At 43.0% G+C, this 24805-nt stretch overlaps 1 protein-coding gene across 3 annotated transcripts in view; it reads left to right on the top strand.

Moving 5' to 3' along the window:
• LOC121552680 (glutamate receptor ionotropic, kainate 2-like) overlaps window positions 1-24805 on the top strand; it is a 179270-nt gene that overhangs the window by 101618 nt on the left and 52847 nt on the right. For all 3 annotated transcript variants that reach the window (XM_045211365.1, XM_045211364.1, XM_045211366.1), the window contains one exon: window positions 17196-17339. In XM_045211365.1, coding sequence (XP_045067300.1) covers window positions 17196-17339 — 144 coding nt within the window. The remainder of the gene's footprint in view (window positions 1-17195; window positions 17340-24805) is intronic.

Genomic DNA, 24805 nt, shown 5'->3' with positions numbered 1-24805 from the left:
GCACTTCCACCTCCTGTTTAGACAATCTTTCAACAAGAGAAATTAGTGCCTGCATGTAGTCTGTATATCTGATTTTTGCAATATCTAGCCTAGGCATACTAAGATTGTCTGTTGGTGGCCCTGGCATTCTGCGTCCTGTCATAAGCTCATGTGGAGTCAAGTGGGTATCAGACCCAGGTGAATTTCTCATTGACATTAGAGCAAGGGGTAGGGCATCTACCCATTTCAGTTTAGTTCCGGCCATGATTTTGGCCATTTTTCGTTTCAGCGATTGGTTAGCTCTTTCTACGAGTCCCTGCGATTGGGAGTGGTACACTGACCCAAACTTGTGGGTGATTCCTAGGGCCTGCTCTACCTCCCTTAGGTGTTTATTCTTGAAATGGGTACCGTTGTCAGAACGGACCATTCGCGGGACCCCAAACCTTGGAATGAGGTCTCGCCTCAGCCACTTAATCACGGCCTTTGCGTCTTCTCTTGCTGTGGGGATGGCTTCCACCCATCTGGTGAATCTGTCCACCATTACTAACAGGTACCTTTTTCCTTACACTTTGTTGTCGTGTCCCATGTCCGTGAAATCTATGCAAATGTCTTGAAATGGTGCATCAGGTATTGGGAAGCTGCCTATCACTGCTCCAAGTGACACTTTGTTGTTGTATTGTTTGCACACTTCACAGCTCTCTGATGTCTCTCTTGCCATGTCCAACATGTGTGGATGCCACCATGCTTTCTCAACTGATTTTGCGACACTTTTCCATCCTCCATGAGCCTTCTCATGCTCTTCCCTTAAGATTGATCTGAGGAGTTTTGCAGGTCCCACTGTTTTTCCTGTGTGAGATCTCCAAATCCCATGATGGTCTTGCCTTGCTCCCTGTCTGCTCCATACATTCTGTTCGTAGGTACCTGCTGCTTCTTGCAACTGTCTTACTGTGTCTGTCGTCAACTCCTCCTGTCCTTGAGTGGCTCGTTGCACCATCTGCTGGGCATTGTATCCTCCTGCATCTTTTGCTGCTTGATCAGCCCGATCATTTCCTTCACGCACTCTGGTGCTTTCTCTGCTGTGACCTTTGCACTTCATTATTGCCACTCGTTTGGGAAGCTGGATTGCATCAATTAACTTCTGTACTTCAATCTTGTGTTTGATGGGCTCATTTGAGCTGGTCACAAATCCTCTCCTCATCCACTGTGGTCCATCAATGTGTACAATCCCATGTGCATAGGCAGAGTCTGTGTAGATGTCCACATTCCTTCCTTCACTTAGTTGTAGAGCTCTCCTCAGCACTCTGAGTTCAGCTAGCTGTGCTGAAGCTTCATTGGGACCAAGTTTCTCTGCTTCCATTACTTCATGTCCTCCTTCTGTGTCTTGTTTCACCACTGCATAGGCAGCAGTGTTTCCTTCCTTTGGGTCCTTTGACCTGTAGCAGCATCCATCAGTGAACAGGGTGATTTTGTTCCCCTCCAAGGGTGAGTTTTGCAGGTCCATTCGGACTTTGATCTGTTTGGCTGCTCTATCCTCACAGACATGTGGTTCTCCAAGACCCATACCATCGGTCATATTGGTTGCTGTTGTCACATATGTAATGTGCTTTGCAGTGATGGCCTTTGTTATGCTGGATTTTCTTTTACTGGACAGTGTGAAAAGTTTGGAGCCTATAAAAGCGGTCACCCCATGATCTGTATTGATTTCAAGTGGATGTCTCATCACAATGTGGGCTGTTTTACCTATAGCTTTTGCAATGGCAGCCATGTGTCTGGCACAGTCAGTCTGTCCTGTTTCAATGTTGTCCAGTTTCGCGCTATAGTAGTGTAACACTCTTCTTTCCCCCCTTTTGTTTCTGATACAGGATGGAATGTACATAACCATCCTGCTCAGAAACATCCAAACAGAATGGCGTGGTGCAATCGGGTAAGGACAGTGCTTCAGCCTGTGCCAGCGTCTGTTTGAGTTGGATTAAAGCTGCCTCTGCTTCCGGAGTCCACTTAAGGACTGCTGTGAGGTTTCTGTTTCCTGCTTCTCTCAAGATTGCCCGCAGTGGTTCCACTTTAAGACAGTATTCTGGCACGTGCGTTCTGCTATATCCAGTAAGGCCAAGAAATGACAAAAGGTGTTGTACAGTAGTAGGTTTGGGATGTTCCAAGATGGAGGTCCTCTGAGCCACAGACACAGCTTGTCCCTTCCCTGACAGCACTCTTCCCAGGAACTGGACACTTCTCCGACAGCACTGCACTTTCTCTTTCTTTACCTTGTATCCCTTTTTGGCCACCAACAGGAGAAGGGACTTGGTGGCCTGCAAACAAGACTCAGCAGTGGGTGCTGCCAACAGAAGATCATCAACGTATTGGAGTAGCGTCACCCCCTCAGGTAATGTTAGTTCTTCCAAGTGGCTCTTCAGGATAGCGTTGAAGATTCCCGGGGAATCACGGTAGCCTTGCGGAAGTCGGGAATACGTAAATTGCTGCCCTCTATAGGTAAATGCAAAAAGTGGCTGGGACTCTGGATGTAATGGGATGCAGAAAAATGCATTGGCGAGATCCACTACTGTAAACCAATCTTGGGTGGGTGAAATGTTCTGTAAGGCCAGATATGGGTCTGGTACAGGTCGAACATCTGGTACAGTTACTTCGTTGATTGGTCTGAAGTCCTGCACCATCCTCCATTTCCCAGTGTCACCTTTCTTTACTGGAAGGATGGGTGTATTCCACACAGAACAGGTTGGATATATAACCTGTCCTTTTTGGAGTCCTGATATCGTAGGCTCAATTCCCCTCGTCTTCTCTTCACTGAGAGGGTATTGAGATTTGTGAACTGGGATAGTGAGTTCACTTCCTTCTCGAATGGAGACAACCACTGGTTCTACATCAACCAGCCCCACATCTTCAGCACTTGTTGTCCACAGTTCCTCTGGTAGTTGATTGAAAATGTTAGGAGTATCCGGATGATCAGTCATCTCCCTGCCATGGTAACGTGATCTCCTCACAACCTCTGGTTTTGACACATCATCCACATTGAGTTTAATTCTCCATACTTGATTTCCCTCAAGGAATGCGCTTTCCACTTTGTAACAAGAGGTTTTGTTCCACCGTAGGCAACTTGCTGCCTTTACCGCTGGTCCCAGAGATCTTGCCTCATATCCAAATCCCACGAGAAGGGTAACATGCGCCACAGAATCATTAGGAAGAGCAAACCATTTGTCTGTGAGTACCACGTCTCCATCCATGACCATGCAGCTGGTAGCCACTCCTTCTTTGAGTATGTACATATAATTGCTGGTCACAATCGGGCGCCTATCGTCCATTTCCTCCTCCCAGGCTTCATCATATGCTTCATCCAAGTCCCTGGAATAGTTCATTGTCATGTGCGGAGGGTCCTCAGGTGGATAGTATGCATTTAAGGTCTGTATCCAGGCCTTCCATAGTTGGAACTCTCTGCATACTCGGGGAGCATCAGGGTCAGTATCCATGAGCTTCAGCCAGTAAACATATGCTTCCTCCTCATCTTCCTCGTTTAGGTGTGTTCCCACATATAGCATGTGAGGGGGGGTCGGAGAGTTTTTTTATGATTACTGGCATGAGATCATCTATGGGCGTGATGGATGCATGTAGACCCTCCTGGTTACAATAGATACTACATCCCAGTTTGGAAAGCAGGTCCCTCCCCATGAGCCCCATTGAGCATTCCGGGTTGTATAGAAACTGATGGGTAACCTGTTGGTCATCCCATACAACCTCCAATGGAACTGTGTATGGCTGTCTCATAATAGCCCCAGAAACCCCAGAGAAAGCTTGTGTTTTGGTAGTGAGTTGATATGTTGCTTGTACAGAAGACATACATTACATTTTACATTTTAGTCATTTAGCAGACGCTCTTATCCAGAGCGACTTACATGAGCAATTAGGTTTAAGTGCCTTGCTCAAGGGCACATCGACAGATTTTTCACCAAGTCGGCTCGGGGATTAGAACCAGCGACCTTTCGGTTACTGGCACAACGCTCTTAACCACTAAGCTACCCGCCACCCCACCATGTACATCCTGTATCAATCAGCATATTATGTTGTCTTCCTCCAATCGAACATGTCACTATCGGCTCTGAACCTGGTGGGAAAGTGTAAATGTTGGTGGTGGGATCCTTATGGGTTTCTGGGCAGCTTCATTGGTAATTGTGTTCATCACCCAGCCATGACATGCTGGGCAGGAAGGCAGCGTTAGGCACTGCTGGGTCTTGTTTTCGGTTCTGCTGTTGTGGTGGTTGGTGCTGCTGGACTGGCATTCCTCCTCCTTGCCAGTTTCCCCATCCTTGCTGGTATCCCGGTGCTTGTCTTCTGGACTGTCCCATGTAACCCCTCCCTCTTTGTTGTCCCTGTCTTGGGAGATAACAGTGTCTTGCCAGGTGGCCATGCATCCCACAGTTAAAACACCCTTGGTCAGCGTATCTAGGGGTGTATCCCTGTTGTCGTGGTGGTATATAGGGTTGCTGGTATGCGGGTGCACCATATCCAGGAGGACCAGAAGGTGCCATCATTCCCGTCATTGCCTGTATTACAGCAGTAACTGTAGCAGTAGTATCATTTCCGGGTGCAGGAGTGGTAGGATTAGATGTTGGGTACTTGTGTATATCAATGACGTCGCTCTTGCTGCTGGTGACTCTCAGATCCACCTCTACGCAGACGACACCATTTTGTATACATCTGGCCCTTCATTGGACACTGTGTTAACAAACCTCCAAACGAGCTTCAATTCCATACAACACTCCTTCAGTAGCCTCCAACTGCTCTTAAACACTAGTAAAACTAAATGCATGCTCTTCAACCGAACGCTGCTTGCACCCGCCCACCCGACTAGAATCACTACTCTAGACGGGTCTGACCTAGAGTATGTGGACAACTACAAATATCTAGGTGTCTGGTTAGACTGTAAACTCTCCTTCCAGACTCACATTAAGAATCTCCAATCCAAAGTTAAATCTAGAATCGGTTTCCTATTTCGCAACAAAGCCTCCTTCACTCATGCTGCCAAACATGCCCTCGTAAAACTGACTATCCTACCGATCCTTGACTTCGGCGATGTCATTTACAAAATAGCCTCCAACACTCTACTCAGCAAATTGGATGTTGTCTATCACAGTGCCATCCGTTTTGTCTCCAAAGCCCCATATAATACCCACCACTGTGACCTGTACGCTCTTGTTGGCTGGTCCTCACTACATATTTGTCGCCAAACCCACTGGCTCCAGGCCATCTATAAATCACTGCTAGGCAAATCCCCGCCTTATCTTAGCTCATTGGTCACCATAGCAACACCCACCCGTAGTCTGCGCTCCAGCGGGTATATCTCACTGGTCATCCCCAAAGCCAACACCTCCTTTGGCCGCAATTCCTTCCAGTTCTCTGCTGCCAATGACTGGAACAAATTGCAAAAATCTCTGAAGCTGGAGACACTTATCTCCCTCACTAACTTTAAGCATCAGTTGTCAGAGCACCTTACCGATCACTGCACCTGTACACAGCCCATCTGAAATTAGCCCGCCCAACTACCTCATCCCTATATTGTTATTTATTTGCTCATTTGTACCCCAGTATCTCTATTTGCACATCATCTCTTGCACATCATTCCAGTGTTAATACTAAATTGTAATTATTTTGCACTATAGCCTATTTTATTGCCTTACCTCCATAACTTGCTAAATTTGCACACTGTATATTATATGTATTTCTGTTGTATTTTTGACTTTGTTTTGTTTTACCCCATATGTAACTCTGTGTTGTTGTTTTTATCGCACTGCTTTGCTTTATCTTGGCCAGGTCGCAGTTGTAAATGAGAACTTGTTCTCAACTGGTTTACCTGGTTAAATAAAGGTGAAATAAATAAATAAAAAAATACCACCATTTGTTTTCCCGGCTTGTCCTCTGTCAGTTGCTTCTTCAGAACCTTTTTCTGAAGTTGTTTGAGTTCATCCTCTTCCTTTCGCTTAGCCTCTCTCCATCGTTCCACATGGTGTTGTGCTATCTCGGTAAATTCCGGAATTGATTTTGCGGTGATTGCCACAACTTTTTCACATTCAGCTCGAGCCTGATCCGGGAGTCCCCCCAAGCAGTTTGTCAGGAAGAGGTGCTTCATGGTGTCTTTTCCTGGTTCTTCATTCCATGCTTGCCTCCAGAGGCACTTAGCCCTCTTCATGTATGCTGGTATGGTTTCATCGTCATTCAATATCAGAGTTCTCATCAGTTCGGGTCTGGCCTGGGTAGGATACTTCCTCCTTATGACATCCCATACTTCACTGCGGTGGGGGTCAAATCTTGTAGCCGACCCCACTTGCCCTCTCAGTCCCCCAGAGGTCATTATCTCTCTGCATTCCTGGTCACCCATACACCTGTTCATTACAGTAACCATATCACCTATGGTGAGTTCATCCGCTGCGGTAAGACTCTCAAAAGACTTCACCCATCTGTGTCCAGATTCTTCAGGTTGGGGGAGACTGTCCACCAGGGTCTCAAATCAAATCAAATCAAATTTTATTGGTCACATGCGCCGAATACAACAAGTGCAGACATTACAGTGAAATGCTTACTTACAGCCCTTAACCAACAGTGCGTTTATTTTAAACAAAAAAAGTAAGAATAAAACAACAACAAAAAAAAAAGTGTTGAGAAAAACAAAGAGCAGAAGTAAAATAAAGTGACAGTAGGGAGGCTATATATACAGGGGGGTAACGGTGCAGAGTCAATGTGCGGGGGCACCGGCTAGTTGAGGTAGTTGAGGTAATATGTACATGTGGGTAGAGTTAAAGTGACTATGCATAAATACTTAACAGAGTAGCAGCAGCGTAAAAAGGATGGGGTGGGGGGGCAGTGCAAATAGTCCGGGTAGCCATGATTAGCTGTTCTTATGGCTTGTGGGTAGAAGCTGTTGAGAAGTCTTTTGGACCTAGACTTGGCACTCCGGTACCGCTTGCCGTGCGGTAGCAGAGAGAACAGTCTATGACTAGGGTGGCTGGAGTCTTTGACAATTTTGAGGGCCTTCCTCTGACACCGCCTGGTATAGAGGTCTTGGATGGCAGGGAGCTTTGCCCCAGTGATGTACTGGGCCGTACGCACTACCCTCTGTAGTGCCTTGCGGTCAGAGGCCAAGCAGTTGCCATACCAGGCGGTGATGCAACCAGTCAGGATGCTCTCGATGGTGCAGCTGTAGAATTTTTTGAGGATCTGAGGACCCATGCCAAATCTTTTTAGTCTCCTGAGGGGGAATAGGCTTTGTCGTGCCCTCTTCACGACTGTCTTGGTGTGCTTGGACCATGATAGTTCGTTGGTGATGTGGACACCAAGGAACTTGAAGCTCTCAACCTGTTCCACTACAGCCCCGTCGATGAGAATGGGGGCGTGCTCAGTCCTCTTTTTTTTTCCTGTAGTCCACAATCATCTCCTTTGTCTTGGTCACGTTGAGGGAGAGGTTGTTGTCCTGGCACCACACGGCCAGATCTCTGACCTCCTCCCTATAGGCTGTCTCATCGTTGTCGGTGATCAGGCCTACCACTGTTGTGTCGTCGGCAAACTTAATGATGGTGTTGGAGTCGTGCCTGGCCATGCAGTCATGGGTGAACAGAGAGTACAGGAGGGGACTGAGCACGCACCCCTGAGGGGGCCCCCGTGTTGAGGATCAGTGTGGCAGATGTGTTGTTACCTACCCTTACCACCTGGGGGCGGCCCGTCAGGAAGTCCAGGATCCAGTTGCAGAGGGAGGTGTTTAGTCCCAGGATCCTTAGCTTAGTGATGAGCTTAGAGGGCACTATGGTGTTGAATGCTGAGCTGTAGTCAATGAATAGCATTCTCACGTAGGTGTTCCTCTTGTCCAGGTGGGAAAGGGCAGTGTGGAGTGCGATAGAGATTGCATCATCTGTGGATCTGTTGGGGCGGTATGCAAATTGGAGTGGGTCTAGGGTTTCTGGGATTATGCTGTTGATGTGAGCCATGACCAGTCTTTCAAAGCACTTCATGGCTACAGACGTCAGTGCCACGGGTCGGTAGTCATTTAGGCAGGTTATCTTAGAGTTCTTGGGCACGGGGACTATGGTGGTCTGCTTGAAACATGTTGGTATTACAGACTCGGTCAGGGACATGTTGAAAATGTCAGTGAAGACACTTGCCAGTTGGTCAGCACATGCTCGGAGTACACGCCCTGGTAATCCGTCTGGCCCAGCGGCCTTGTGAATGTTGACTTGCTTAAAAGTCTTACTCACATCGGCTACGGAGAGCGTGATCACATAGTCGTCCGGAACAGCTGGTGCTCTCATGCATGCTTCAGTGTTGCTTGCCTCGAAGCGAGCATAGAAGTGGTTTAGCTCGTCTGGTAGGCTTGTGTCACTGGGCAGCTCGCGGCTCGCGGCAGCTCGGGTCTGTATGTCTCTGTGGGACCATGGCTTGTAAACTGAGGCCCCCCCTGGGGTCTCCCTCAACGGGTACTGCCCCCCTTTGTGTCCTTCTCTGGACTGGGCCCTGGCTCGGGTATGGTATGCGGGTCCATCATTGTTGTCCCATATGTCTCCATCAAAAGCTCCACATATGAGTTTTTGTTGTTTCCCTCTTTCCTCCTCACTCTCTTCCCCGTCTCTGAGGTCAATACAGTGTCCCCTTACTGGTGAGCGTTCACTTTCACTTCCGTTCTTGTTCGCTTTGAGCTCCATTTTTAACTTTTGCAATTGTGCTTCCTGGTGTCGTACTTCCTCTTTTATCATCTTCAACTCTTCCAGTCGTTCTTCATCTCTCTGTCTCTCAAGTCTCTCCCTCCTTTCCCCTTCTTCAGCATCCTTGTTTCGTTGCCACTCCCCCTGGGCTAGACCACCCCTTACGTTTCCTCCAGTTAGGCTCATTCTCTCTTCCTTCTCACTCTCACCGTCACCGTCAACACTCCCTCCTCCTTCTGTTCCGCATCTGTTCCCTGTCTCTCCCTCAATTCTACTCAGTTCAAACACTCCTTTTTCTAGCGCTCTTGCAGCTTTTAAAAGTACATCCACTTCTCCCCTTCTGTCAGTCATATCGCTCTTTCTGACCCACATTCCTTCTTCCCCCTCATCTGTCCTTTGTTGATAGTGGACTTTTCCCGCTATATCCAGAACCGGAGCCATTGTTTTTGGGTGGTCGTCATATGGTGGTGGCGCTGTTGGTAAGGGTGGGTATAAACAGGTCCTTTCCTTTTGTCCTGTTTTCTCCGCACACAGTTTCTTCAATTTTCCAAGCATTGCTAGGCCACTCCTCTCCTTTAGCTTTGCTTTCTCCATTGCGTCTTTAAGTTTGCCACTGCGGGGCTCTCCTTCATTTTTCCATTCGCATTCTGCTTTCTGGGTTTTCCGTTTCAACGTCTCCAGTATTCTCCCTGGTTCGCCTTCTACAGGCACTCCATCGGGGGACAGTATACAACCATCGTCTATCCATTCCCTATAAAGTTTTTCTGCCCTCCTGCTCCATTCCTTTCCATCTTTTCCTCCGTTTGTTTCAAGTGTGGATTTTAGAGCCTTCAATATTCTTTCCGCTTCTCCGCTGGTAGTCATGTTTTTTTTCGTTTTAATTTGTAATATTCGTCCGCTATTTAGTTATTTAAAGTACATCTATTTATTATTCCCACCTAATTAGTTAAACTCGGCGCCAGGTTATTTCAGCCTTAATTGTTTGAAAGCAGTATTCTTACAGTGCCACACATCAATTGGTAAATTGAACGAATAAACCCAAGTGTTTCAATTATTTAACCAATGGTTGTTACATCAAATTAAACGCCACACATCAATTGGTAAATTGAACGAATAAACCCAAGTGTTTCAATTATTTAACCAATGGTTGATACATAAAATTAAACGCCACACATCAATTGGTAAATTGAACGAATAAACCCAAGTGTTTCAATTATTTAACCAATGGTTGATACATCAAATTAAACGCCACACATCAATTGGTAAATTGAACGAATAAACCCAAGTGTTTCAATTATTTAACCAATGGTTGATACATCAAATTAAACGCCACACCATATCACTTCAATTTACTTATTTAAAACCAGTATTACGCTATGTCAAACATCAAATGTTATATTTCAAATATATCAGTTCAAACGTTTTAGTTCAGTCACACTCATTCATCACTTTTCATTTCATGTTTTCGATTGTTACTGACGGGTTATATGGTTTGAGTAACCACAAATCCAACATTTATTCCCAAATTATACCGTTTGGACAGCCACAAACGTCTTTTGTTTCCCAATTTGTTTTCTATCAAGGTATACAGGTTTATCATTCACACTTTCATGCATACGACAACACTCGCACTGTCTAACTTTTTATAGTACCTCCTATGGGTGTCTTTTGTTAACGTTTGCACAATTTAAACCTTATTTCCTAATTGTAATTCTCATTATTTACTGTTTTAAAATATTCTTTGTATTCACAGCCAAAAATGGTACACAGTTAAACGTAGTATACAGTTATCACACAGCAAAAATAGTACACAGTTATCGTACTCACTCACAATACACAGTCATAATCCTATCACACAGTCAAATATGTCACACAGTCATAAATGACACACTTATATTCCACACACAATCTATTTGGGCACACAGCCGCATCTATTTTATTCAAAACACTGTGCTGAACCTAGCCGCAACCCTTAGTTACGGACCTTGCCAGTCACCAGTATTATCTAAAATTTGCCGAACCCAGCCATATCCTTAAAGTTATGGACCTTGCCGGTGTAATTCTTCAAACCTTAGTCGTACTGTCGTAGTTACGAACCTTGCCGATAGCAATTACTTAAATCAATTATTCCCTATATCTCCGAACCTTAGCCGTATTGTCGCAATTACGGACCTTGCCGATAGATGTCAGTATTGTCTCCTGAACCTAGCCGTATCTCACGGACCTTGCCGGTAGCACAAAATACTCTCTGGTACCATGGTTTTAACATCACATTTACCAAAGGTTTGCATGTCACAATATTGTGCTTATCTACTCATAATAGTTTCATAATTTAGTTCACTTACATCAGACAGTTGTTTCACAAAATTAATTTGAATAAAGCCAATGTGCAGAAGTTTAGTTATTTAACAATAGGTATCTGCTTACCTTTTTAGAAGCCCGGGCACTTTGTGAAACACACGGTTCGACGAAAGAGGTGACCAAATGTGCCGGACATTACCCAGCGAAGTCCCTTCTACCAGATCACGTCGGAGTGTCACCAATTGTCAAAGTCGCGTCAATTCAAATCTGGTATTAGGAACAAAAGAGGTCAACACGACTTCTAAGATATACTAGTTATTTTAATTAATGCAAAAACCTTCAATGGTAAATATGATGTTTCGTATATACGGGCTCTTTGAAATACCTCGCAGGGCACTTCAGAGAACTAAAACATTGTTTCAGATTCAATACTCAAATACTCTGACACACAGTCCCCCCCTCTCCCCACACACACACACAGTCCCCCCCTCTCCCCACACACACCGGCAAACAAACACACAGGGGCACCAAAGGGACACACATATTGACAGGCTGTGTAGATGACACTGACCCCTCTCAAAGCTCTGGGAATAAAATAATCAACAGGGATGGGACAGACGAGAGAAGGAGAGATGAATATCAGATCGTCTGATCTGGGCTGTGACACCAGAGGACTCAAACTCCAAAGCAAAACAGTGGAAGACTGGCAGGGGGATGAATGCTGACTCTCTCTCTCTCTCTCTCTCTCTCTCTCTCTCTCTCTCTCTCTCTCTCTCTCTCTCTCTCTCTCTCTTCCTTATATCTCTGCCCTTCTGTCTTTCTCACTCTCTGTCTCTCCCTCCTTCCTTCCCCCTCTATCTCTATTGCTTCCTCCTTCCCCCTATCTCTCTCCCTCCCCCTCTCTCCTCTCTTCTCGAGCTGTCTGTCAGATAACACAGGGGATTCTTTGTGCCCGTAGAGATAAACTAGAAAAGGAGAGCAGCAGAGTTGTGCCGAGGCTGAGACGACTCCCTGCTGTTCATCCCGGCCTTCGGCCTGACCCTCCTCTGACAGATCTATTTACACTGACAGCTCCAAGGAGCTACGCCCTCAATAGCTTCCGTTCAATTGGAGTTTGTAAGTGGATGATTTCACTAGATCATGTGAAATGTCTAAATGGGATCCTTGGGACGTCCCAACTCTGAAACCACCCCATTGAAGTTGACATTTCAAACTTTTAAGGTTAGGGTTAGGGTAAGGGTAGGGGTTAAGGTTTACCATGTCTAAAATGAAATTAGACACTATAAAGGTTAGTTAGCAGTAAACCCAACGGCACTTATCGAAAAGCAAGGGCGTGTAAATAATGATCAAACCAAAATTCCCTGAAATCAATATGCTCAGTCTCTGAATCGCAAATGAAAATGCTAAATCACGTCTTTGTTTTAGTTTAGAAACAATGGCTGTTTTCCAATTAAAGTAAATGTTCAATTGAGTTCATTCCTAAAGTCCAGCAAGAAATCACAAACAAGCAAACATCCAAATAATCCTGCCGTGAGAAATTAAATAAGTATTGATTTTACCTCTTCAGTTGGTAGACTTCATAAAAATCCAAAGGAATGAAAAGTCCACAGAGAAAACCCCAAACACATACAGTTGAAGTCGGAAGTTTACATACACTTACGTTGGAGTCATTAAAACTCGTTTTTCAACCACTCCACAAATTTCTTGTTAACAAACTATAGTTTTGGCAAGTCGGTTAGAACATCTACTTTGTGCATGATACAAGTAATTTTTCGAACAATTGTTTACAGACAGATTATTTCACTTATAATTCACTGTATCACAATTCCAGTGGGTCAGAAGTTTACATACACTAAGTTGACTGTGCCTTTAAACAGCTTGGAAAATTCCAGAAAATGATGTCATGGCTTTAGAAGCTTCTGATAGGCTAATTGACATCATTTGAGTCAATTGGAGGTGTACCTGTAGATGTATTTCAAGGCCTACCTTCAAACTCAGTGCCTCTTTGCTTGACATCATGGGAAAACCAAAATAAATCAGCCAAGACCTCAGAAAAAAATTTGCAGACCTCCACCAGTCTGGTTCATCCTTGGGAGCAATTGCCAAACGCCTGAAGGTACCATGTTCATCTGTACAAACAATAATACGCAAGTGTAAAAACCATGGGACCACTCAGCCGTCATACCGCTCAGGAAAGAGACGTGTTCTGTCTCCTAGAGATGAACGTACTTTGGTGCGAAAAGTGCAAATAAATCCCAGAACAACAGCAAAGGACCTTGTGAAGATGCTGGTGGAAACAGGTACAAAATTATGTATATCCACAGTAAAACGAGTCCTATATTGACATAACCTGAAAGGCCCCTCAGCAAGGAAGAAGCCACTGCTCCAAAACCGCCATAAAAAAGCCAGACTACGGTTTGCTACTGCACATGGGGACAAAGATCATACTTTTTGGAGAAATGTCCTCTGATCTGATGAAACAAAAATATATAACTGTTTGCCCATTATGACCATCGTTATGTTTGGAGGAAAAAGGGGGTCCCTTGCAAGCCGAAGAACGCCATCCCAACCGTGAAGCACGGGGGTGGCAGCATCATGCTGTGGGGGTGCTTTGCTGCAGGAGGGACTGGTGCACTTCACAAAATAGATGGCATCACGAGGAAGGTAAATTATGTGGATATATTGAAGCATCTCAAGACATCAGTCAGGAAGTTAAAGCTTGGTCGCAAATGGGACTTCCAAATGGACAATGACCCCAAGCATACTTCCAAAGTTGTGGCAAAATAGCTTTCTGACAACAAAGTCAAGGTATTGGAGTGGCCATCACAAAGCCGTGACCTCAATCCTATAGAAAATGTGTGGGCAGAACTGAAAAAGCGTGTGCGAGCAAGGAGGAATACAAACCTGACTCAGTTACACCAGCTCTGTCAGGAGGAATGGGCCAAAATTCACCCAACTTATTGTGGGAAGCTTGTGGAAGGCTACCCGAAACGTTTGACCCACGTTAAACAATTTAAAGGCAATGCTACCAAATACTAATTGAGTGTATGTAAACTTCTGACACACTGGGAATGTGATGAAAGAAATAAAAGCTGAAATAAATCATTCTCTCTACAATTATTCTGACATTTCACATTCTTAAAATAAAGTGGTGATCCTAACTGACCTAAGACAGGGAATTTTTACTAGGATTAAATGTCAGGAATTGTGAAAAACTGAGTGTAATGTATTTGGCTAAGGTGTATGTAAACTTCTGACTTCAACTGTAAGTAGGCCTTAGAAATAGTATTTTTAAAACATTCTCACTTGTATGGAGTGAGAAAACAAGGCTTTTTTCAACTATACTGTCAACCCCAAGGCTTTTTTAAACACTACTGTCAACCCCAAGGCTTTTTAAAAACTTTAACGTAAACCCCAAGGCATTTTTAAACTACACTGTCAACCCCAACCCCAATATCTGTGTTTTTGCATGTACATTGAGTGATTGATTGATCTTATGCTACACGAAGATAAATAAAATACATTTTAAAAATGACTAATCCAATCATTTAGTTAGATTTTTTGTACCCGTTACTGAAATGGTTGTTCCAGTTGAAATGGCTTAGGTAGTCTCCTCACACTGTTCCTAACCCTGACAATCATTATGAATGCAGGTTGCGGGTGAGTAAAAATGTCAACTTTTGGAAATCTTAACTCTGGCTGGATTCCAATAGGAATTACACATCACTTTGCAAGCCAGTATAATGTCACTTGCAGGTAGGTTTGCAAAATTCTGGTAAATTTCCCTGATTTTCCAGAAATCCCGGTTATATGGGAATTTTGGGAAAGTTACCGGAATTTTGCAACTCTACTTGCAGGTCTGATGTGTCCTGTAAACCATAAGTTTCAGGCCACTGTATTAGGTTAAAGCTAGGCCTCAAAATAAAGCCTTATGAGATATGTAATGTATTGTCATAAAGAGTGTAATTATAACTTTTGCAGTGACTCTATCGGTTTGAGTAATGACTACAAAATCTCTTTAAGTAACGGTACTCAGATACATTAAGTGCAATGGGTTTCCTCAAAAGTTTTGAGTAATGACAGCACATTGGGGTTTACAGTGCATAAACAGTTTCCTAGTTTCAAAAATGTCTGACTACAATCTGTAGACAAGATGGCTTCCCCCCACTCAAACCTGGAAGTGAATATGGGTGTGGCTATGGATTGCCTGGGTTGGAACCCACAACCTACTGTATACTCATAACAAGTAACTATAGCACCTTCCCACTGGGTACTGACGTCATTTCAACATCTAGTTTTGATTTAATTTTGGTTGAGTTGTCAACTAATGTCAATTCAACATTAAATCAACAAACATTTTAACCATGTCATTGGATTGAAGTTTAAAATTGGGTGGGAAAAAAAATACGATATTCCCTTTCGTTGATTACTTTTTGCAAATCCAATCAGTTTTCCACGTTGATTCAACGTCATCACATTGCATTTTTTTGTTACAATGACATGGAAACAACCATGATTCAATCAGTTTTTGCCCAGAGGGTTGTGGGTTACAACGTCTACTTAAGCCCTAAAAAGATACGCACCACAAATCTGGAAATTACATGGTGCTTCTCTCTTCCATTCATTTTAAATTGAGGCATATAGGTGGATTGTGAAACTGTCATTTTGTAGTGTCATGTTGTCACTTTAAATATCAAGATGAAAAAAGACACAATCATCCTGATTTTGTCCCACAATCAGACCAAATCATATTTGCTGTAGCACATAATTTACCTCTGTAGTGTATCTCCCCATCTAGGATGATACACTCACAGAGTATTACTCAGAGAGTGAACATGATAATGTGCCCACATTGCATGTACTTAATGTGTTGTTTTGGAGTGGAGCTGACTGGCACTGTAGCCCGTGTGCCATCTGCAGCAACACCCGATCTGCCCTAGCTCTTCAGGGAGTGGGCACAGCTATCAGGAGCCATTAGTCTCCACGGTTACAGGCTGACCTGCCAAAGAGAGCCTCTCTCATTGGCTGACACACAGACTGGGCTATTCTAAAGGGTTTTGTTGGCTGGCTTTTCTTCACTCTCTAGTCTCTACTCTCTCTTATACTGAGAGATAGTCCTCCAAAGGATATGCAGAGGGAAGTGGATTATTCAGCATGTCTTTTTTTTTCTGCAGTGAACTGTAGACAGTACATAGCCCGTGCAGTCCTACAATTTCTTTGAATAATCCAGGTTGCCCACATTGACTTGTGACTGGAAGCACAAGAATACAGTACATTCATTATGATGCAGTGTATTTGATGATGTCATATGGTCATGTCCCTCTCTCACTTAAATAGATGTATGATGCAGTGAATGTAATGGAATCATTTGCAGATGGAATAAGTATGTCATCTCTTGATGGATGCTTGATGATGTCTTAATGTTCCAGCCACATCACAATTGCAAGGGAACCCATCAATTATTGGCCTTTATGAAGTAAAAATGTTCTGACATCATAATGGCCTTGATGATGTAGACCCATTCATTTTCAATTAAGCAATTTCTATCCAGGCGGCGCGTTCGGAGGTGCTTGGGCCCGTGGAAGCCGCTCAGCCGAGGCGGAGAAAATAGGATTCTGCTCTATTTTCTGAAGCAGTGCCATCGTTGTTGACCAATCACAGTAGAAAATGTAGCCTGCGTAGTGATGTGTCAGCATGTACGTCCAATAGCAGGACCAGCTAACTTGCCACTCTAGCTATCTAGCTAGCTGGCTAACACTATCAATTTATGAGCGACGTTTAACAATGAAAATCATTGTTTTCTAATCTATTTTTGGGTTTAGGATTTCTGTTGCATGTAAATACTTATTTATGCATCCTTATGGTGTTATAGCGATTCACTTTTCGCACGTCGATAATGTTTGTTTATTTAGTTGCTATGGTCACCGGCGGCGGTCGCCCTCGTGTGTGAAGGCACTAGCTGCTTTGCCTAGAGGGACAAGTGGATACTCAGCGAACATCCACTCAGCCCATCGCTCTGTGTCTGCATAGCACTTAATAATGATCTGATGTCATAATGCCTCATATGATGAAACAATGCCCTGACATAACAATGCTCTTTATTTTGATGTAACCTTTTATACAGGTTGTCTCATGGAGATTTAATCAAATCTCTTTTGCAAGAGAGACCTTTTATCTCATGATGTAATAATGCTCTGACATCACAACTACCTCTCTGTGCAGACGGACGCAGCGCTGATGTTCGACGCGGTGCACGTTGTGGCTGTGGCGGTGCAGCAGTCACAGCAGATCACCGTCAGCTCGCTGCAGTGCAACCGCCACAAACCCTGGCGCTTCGGGGCGCGCTTCATCAGCCTCATCAAAGAGGTACCGTAGCACAAATGTTAAAGTTTCGTTGACATATGATGAATTGAGTGACTATGACTTCATGTAATCAAACCATACTGTGTGCTGTAGTAGCATATACAATGTAAAATATACGTAGTATATTTCATATATGCCTCCTAGTCTCTTCTGTTCATTTGAATTCATGCCCTTTAAGACGGCTTTACCTGAAAAGCGATGTATACACAACACATATCATTCATTATATTGTGCTGTAGCATTGTCAAAACATACTGTACATTTTTGGCATGACACTGAATGAACACTGAAAGGAGTTGGCTAAAGCACAAACCGACTGGACCACCCAGCTTCCAGCAACATCCCTGCTTGACCCAACAAACCCTGACCTCTTGGACTGGAAACCATGGGGTCAGTTCCATTTAAAATTAGTCAATTCAGGTGACACACCGGGCCTTTCCTAATCACCCCCTGGATTGATGGAGTTTAAATGGAACAGAACCCCCCCAACCTCTGCTGAACACACCCCCTTGACCTTCAATGTGAATCTGTGTCTTTGTCAACCTTTTTGTGTATGTGACGGCATATCTGTGAGTGTAGATATCTGTGAGTGTAGATATCTGTGAGTGTAGATATCTGTGAGGGTAGATATCTGTGAGTGTAGATATCTGTGAGTGTAGATATCTGTGAGGGTAGATATCTGTGAGTGTAGATATCTGTGAGGGTAGATATCTGTGAGGGTAGATATCTGTGAGGGTAGATATCTGTGAGTGTAGATATCTGTGAGGGTAGATATCTGTGAGTGTAGATATCTGTGAGGGTAGATATCTGTGAGTGTAGATATCTGTGAGTGTAGATATCTGTGAGTGTAGATATCTGTGAGTGTAGATATCTGTGAGGGTAGATATCTGTGAGTGTAGATATCTGTGAGGGTAGATATCTGTGAGGGTAGATATCTGTGAGTGTAGATATCTGTGAGGGTAGATATCTGTGAGGGTAGATATCTGTGAGGGTAGATATCTGTGAGTGTAGATATCTGTGAGTGTAGATATCTGTGAGGGTAGATATCTGTGAGTGTAGATACAGTGGGGAAAAAAAGTATTTAGTCAGCCACCAATTGTGCAAGTTCTCCCACTTAAAAAGATGAGAGATGCCTGTAATTTTCATCATAGGTACATGTCAACTATGACAGACAAATTGAGGAAAAAAAATCCAGAAAATCACATTGTAGGATTTTTAATGAATTTATTTGCAAATTATGGTGGAAAATAAGTATTTGGTCACCTACAAACAAGCAAGATTTCTGGCTCTCACAGACCTGTAACTTCTTCTTTAAGAGGCTCCTCTGTCCTCCACTCGTTACCTGTATTAATGGCACCTGTTTGAACTTGTTATCAGTATAAAATACACCTGTCCACAACCTCAAACAGTCACACTCCAAACTCCACTATGGCCAAGACCAAAGAGCTGTCAAAGGACACCAGAAACAAAATTGTAGACCTGCACCAGGCTGGGAAGACTGAATCTGCAATAGGTAAGCAGCTTGGTTTGAAGAAATCAACTGTGGGAGCAATTATTAGGAAATGGAAGACATACAACACCACTGATAATCTCCCTCGATCTGGGGCTCCACGCAAGATCTCACCCCGTGGGGTCAAAATGATCACAAGAACGGTGAGCAAAAATCCCAGAACCACACGGGGGGACCTAGTGAATGACCTGCAGAGAGCTGGGACCAAAGTAACAAAGCCTACCATCAGTAACACACTGCGCCGCCAGGGACTCAAATCCTGCTGTGTCCCCCTGCTTAAGCCAGTACATGTCCAGGCCCATCTGAAGTTTGCTAGAGTGCATTTGGTTGATCCAGAAGAGGATTGGGAGAATGTCATATGGTCAGATGAAACCAAAATAGAACTTTTTGGTAAAAACTCAACTCAGTCGTGTTTGGAGTACAAAGAATGCTGAGTTGCATCCAAAGAACACCATACCTACTATGAAGCATGGGTGTGGAAACATCATGCTTTGGGGCTGTTTTTCTGCAAAGGGACCAGGACGACTGATCCGTGTAAAGGAAAGAATGAATGGGGCCATGTATCGTGAGATTTTGAGTGAAAACCTCCTTCCATCAGCAAGGGCATTGAAGATGAAACGTGGCTGGGTCTTTCAGCATGACAATGATCCCAAACACACCGCCCGGGCAACGAAGGAGTGGCTTCGTAAGAAGCATTTCAAGGTCCTGGAGTGGCCTAGCCAGTCTCCAGATCTCAACCCCATAGAAAATCTTTGGAGGGAGTTGAAAATCCGTGTTGCCCAGCGACAGCCCCAAAACATCACTGCTCTAGAGGAGATCTGCATGGAGGAATGGGCCAAAATACCAGCAACAGTGTGTGAAAACCTTGTGAAGACTTACAGAAAACGTTTGACCTGTGTCATTGCCAACAAAGGGTATATAACAAAGTATTGAGAAACTTTTGTTATTGACCAAATACTTATTTTCCACCATAATTTGCAAATAAATTCATAAAAAATCCTACAATGTGATTTTCTGGAATTTCTTTTCTCATTTTGTCTGTCATAGTTGACGTGTACATATGATGAAAATTACAGGCCTCTCTCATCTTTTTAAGTGGGAGAACTTGCACAATTGGTGGCTGACTAAATACTTTTTTTCCCCACTGTATCTGTGAGGGTAGATATCTGTGAGGGTAGATATCTGTGAGGGTAGATATCTGTGAGTGTAGATATCTGTGAGGGTAGATATCTGTGAGTGTAGATATCTGTGAGGGTAGATATCTGTGAGTGTAGATATCTGTGAGTTTAGATATCTGTGAGTGTAGATATCTGTGAGTGTAGATATCTGTGAGGGTAGATATCTGTGAGGGTAGATATCTGTGAGTGTAGATATCTGTGAGGGTAGATATCTGTGAGGGTAGATATCTGTGAGGGTAGATATCTGTGAGGGTAGATATCTGTGAGTGTAGATATCTGTGAGGGTAGATATCTGTGAGGGTAGATATCTGTGAGTGTAGATGCAGGTGTGTGTGACTGTTACTATCCAGCGCCCTCCATCATTATTGGGACAGTGAAGCTTTTTTTCTTATTTTGGCTCTATACTTCAACAGTTTGGATTTGAAATCAAACAATGTTAAAGTGCAGACTGTCAGCTTTAACTTGAGGGTATTTTCATCCATATCGGGTGAACCATTTAGAAATGTCAGCACTTTACAGGGGAGAGGTCTGTTGAAACTCCCAACCCAATTTTGTTACACTCATAAGAGGTGTGGAGAACAGTACACAATATATGTGGAATTTCACATCTAAAACAAGGATACTCATCATTGTGGCACAATCCTAGACTACGGATAGGAAAGAAGTCTGTGTACTGGAAACAATGGCTAATGAAAGGAATTCACACTATAGGTGATCTGTACAATGAAGATGTTTTAATGTCATACTCAGATTTGGTACAAAAATATGATGTGGGAGACAAGGGACATTTCTGGAAATATGAAGGAATGTTTGTTAACCGGCTATCAACAAAATCCAGGAAAGAACACAATAGCAGAGTATTTGGAATTACCCAAACATAAAGCAGCCATTTTTACTCAATATTTAGTCAACCTCAGAGTAAAGACTGTAAAAACCTCAGAACAATATGGCAAACTGACCTTAAGTGTGAAATTAAGGATGATACCTGGTTGAAGATCTTGTCCAACTCAGGGAGGAACATAAGGCAAGCCATGGAGAAACTTACTCAATATAAGATACTACATAGGTTTTATTGGACCCCAACAAGGCTTCATAAGATGCGGCTGACCAACAATTCTCTGTGTTGGAAATGCCAAAAAGACACTAGGAGATATTGACATGCAATATGGGAATGTACATTAGTGCTACCTTTCTGGAAGGATGTTTTGAAATATCTGGAGGAATGGTTGGGGTCAGTGGCGGCTCCTGAAAAAATTCTCAGGAGGGGCAATTTTTCTGATGATTTAGGTGACCTACACACGTGCACGAGTCCGTGCACGCGATTCCAGATATCTTTACCTCTGAATAAACTGCCTTTATTATACCATATCCACCCTGTCCAAAGTCTCTACTTGGTCTCAGTTCTCCAGTAAACTTGTGATTATCAACAGTACACAACGGTAACAAACAATTGGGGGAACTCACGGGGCAGATAGTAACCACTTAAAAGGAAGCGATTCCCAAACCTTCCATAACAAAGCCATCACCTACAGAGAGATGAACTTGGAGAAGAGTCCCCTAAGTAAGCTTGTCCTGGGCCTCTGTTCACAAACACAAACAGACCCCACACAGCCCCAGGACAACAACAACAACAACAACAACAACACAATTAGACCCAACCAAATCATGAGAAAACAAAAAGAGAATTACTTGACACATTGGAAAGAACAAACAAAAAAACAGAGCAAACTAGAATGCTATTTGGCCCTAAACAGAGAGTACACAGTGGCAGAATACCTGACCACTGTGACTGACCCAAACTTAATGAAAGCTTTGACTATGTACAGACTCAGTGACCATAGCCTTGCTATTGAGAAAGGCCGCCGTAGGCAGACCTGGCTCTCAAGAGAAGACAGGCTATGTGCACACTGCCCACAAAATGAGGTGGAAACTGAGCTGCACTTCCTAACCTCCTGCCAAATGTATGACCATATTAGAGACACATATTTCCCTCAGATTACAGCGATCCACAAAGAATTCGAAAACAAACCCAATTTTGATAAACTCCCTTATCTACTGGGTGAAAAACCACAGTGTGCCATCACAGCTGCAAGATTTGTGACCTGTTGCCACAAGAAAAGGGCAACCAGTGAAGAACAAACACCATTGTAAATACAACCCATATTTATGTTTATTTATTTTCCCATTTGTACTTTAACTATTTGCACATTGTAACAACACTGTATATATACATAATATGACATTTGAAATGTCTTTATTCTTTTGAAACTTCTGAGTGTAATGTTTACTGTTAATATTTATTGTTTATTTCACTTTTGTTTACTATCTACTTCCCTTGCTTTGGCAATGTTAACACACGTTTCCCATGCCAATAAAGCCCTTAAATTGAATTGAATTGATAGTAAGGTCGCAATGACACAGAAAGCAGTTCAATGTCGGGGTACAGAGTCGCTCTCTTACCAGGATCGCGGTCCGCTCTGACCAGGGTGAAGGTGGCGGCTCCACTTCTCTGTCCGGGACTCATCCAGCCAAGTCTCCCAGCTGTATTGGGATTCAGCTGCCAGCAGCGTTTTCATTATTTAGTCCGTTCGTAGCGGGTATGTACACGATCAACAAGATCAGTCCAAAACCAACCACTGGAAATCCATGGTTGGCAGAATGTTTGTAAACTAAGTCTACAAATTAAAAACATAAAATAACGCCGCACTGCAGGTCGCAACATAGACGCTGATAGCCGCCATTGTCTTAGTTACGTTCAACGTTACGTCACGTATGACGAAAGCGTAAGTGCAAGCCCACAGACACCCATAGAGAATGTATTGAAAGCTTTGAAATGTGAAAAAAATAGATTTTACATGACAGGCTATGAGAGACTTCTGGGCGATTTTCAACTTGACTGAAATCGCCCCAAAAACGGGCGGGGCCATTTGAAGCACGACTTTAGCCTGATTTGACATTTAGTGGCTGGCAGATCAGACGTGAACACTGATAACTGCTGTTGCCGTGATATAATTGATTAGAAAAAAAATCCCTTCCTTTTCCCGTTTGGCAGTGCGTCGCCCATATCGCCCTATTGAACAAGCCGTCCCTGGTTGGGGTTAACAAATCCAGTTTCACCGAGAATATGTCTCTTGGGCGATAGAACAGAGTTAACTAATGTAACAAATGAGAAATGTGCACTGATCACTGTCAGTGGTGTAAAGTACTTAAGTAAAAATACTTTAAACTACTACTTAAGTAGTTTTTTGGGGTATCTGTACTTTACTTTACTATTTATATTTTTGTCAACTTTTACTTTTACTCCACTACATTCCTAATGGAAATAATGTACTTTTTACTCCATACATTTTCAATTTTACCCAAAAGTACTCGTTACATTTTAAATGCTTAAAAGGACAGGAAAATGGTCCAATTCACACACTTATCAAGAGAACATCCCTGGTCCTCCCTACTGCCTCTGATCTGGCGGACTCACTAAACACAAATGCGTCGTTTGTAAATGATGTATGAGTGTTGGAGTGTGCGTCTGGCTATCCGTAAAATTAAAATAAACTAGAAAATGGTGCCGTCTGGTTTGCTTAATATAAGGAATGTGAAATTATTTATACTTTTACTTTGATACTTAAGTATATTTAAAAAATATATATATATATACTTTTAGACTTTTACTCAAGTAGTATTTTACTGGGTGACTTTCATTACCTGAGCCGTTTTCTATTAAGGTATCTTTACTTTTACTTAAGTATGAGAATTGGGTACTTTTTCCACAACTGATCACTGTTGGTATTGTTACAGCGGCTAGAGTAATTCTTAGAATTTGGAAGGGTCATGCCACTCCTACTCTGATTCTATCCAATGTTTCAATGTTGGAAGTAGCATCTTATGAACAAATGCTTGCTAGGATCGCTGGTAGAAACAACAATTCTAGAATCTGGAAGCATTTTATTTGTTGTGTTGTTTCTAAGACTGGGAGGTGATGACTATTGCTTGTGAACCTATTTAGTTCTGTATTGTAGCTTTGTTCATTTGTTTGTTTGTGTTTGTTGAAAAAATAAAACAATAAATACAACTTTAATAAAATAAAATAATTTAAAAATGTCAGCACTTTTTGTACATAGTCCCCCCATTTTAGGGGAGCAAAAGTATTGGGACAAATTCACTTACAGGTAAAAGTCAGTAAATTAGAATATTTTGAAAAACTTGATTTATTTCAGTAATTGCATTCAAAAGGTGTAACTTGTACATTATATTTATTCATTGCACACAGACTGATGCATTCAAATGTTTATTTCATTTAATTTTGATGATTTGAAGTGGCAACAAATGAAAATCCAAAATTCCGTGTGTCACAAAATTAGAATATTGTGTAAGGGTTACATTTTGAAGACACCTGGTGCCACAAACTAATCAGCTGATTAACTCAAAACACCTGCAAAGGGCTTTAAATGGTCTCTCAGTCCAGTTCTGAAGCCTACACAAACATGGGGAAGACTTCAGATTTGACAGCTGTCCAAAAGGCGACCATCGACACATTGCACAAGGAGGGAAAGACACAAAAGGTTATTGCAGAAGAGGCTGGCTGTTCTCAGAGCTCTGTGTCCAAACACATTAATAGAGAGGCAAAGGGAAGGAAAAACTGTGGTCAGAAAAAGTGTACAAGCGATAGGGATCACCGCACCCTAGTCAAGATTGTGAAAAAAAAACCATTCAAAAATGTGGGGAAGATTCACAAGGAGTGGACAGCTGCTGGAGTCAGGGCTTCAAGATCCACCACCAAGAGA

This window comes from Coregonus clupeaformis, chromosome 36 (genome assembly GCF_020615455.1).
Source record: "Coregonus clupeaformis isolate EN_2021a chromosome 36, ASM2061545v1, whole genome shotgun sequence".
NCBI lineage: Eukaryota > Metazoa > Chordata > Actinopteri > Salmoniformes > Salmonidae > Coregonus > Coregonus clupeaformis.
Note: the sequence above shows the minus strand (reverse complement) of the source record. Positions and strands in the feature narration are given on the sequence as shown.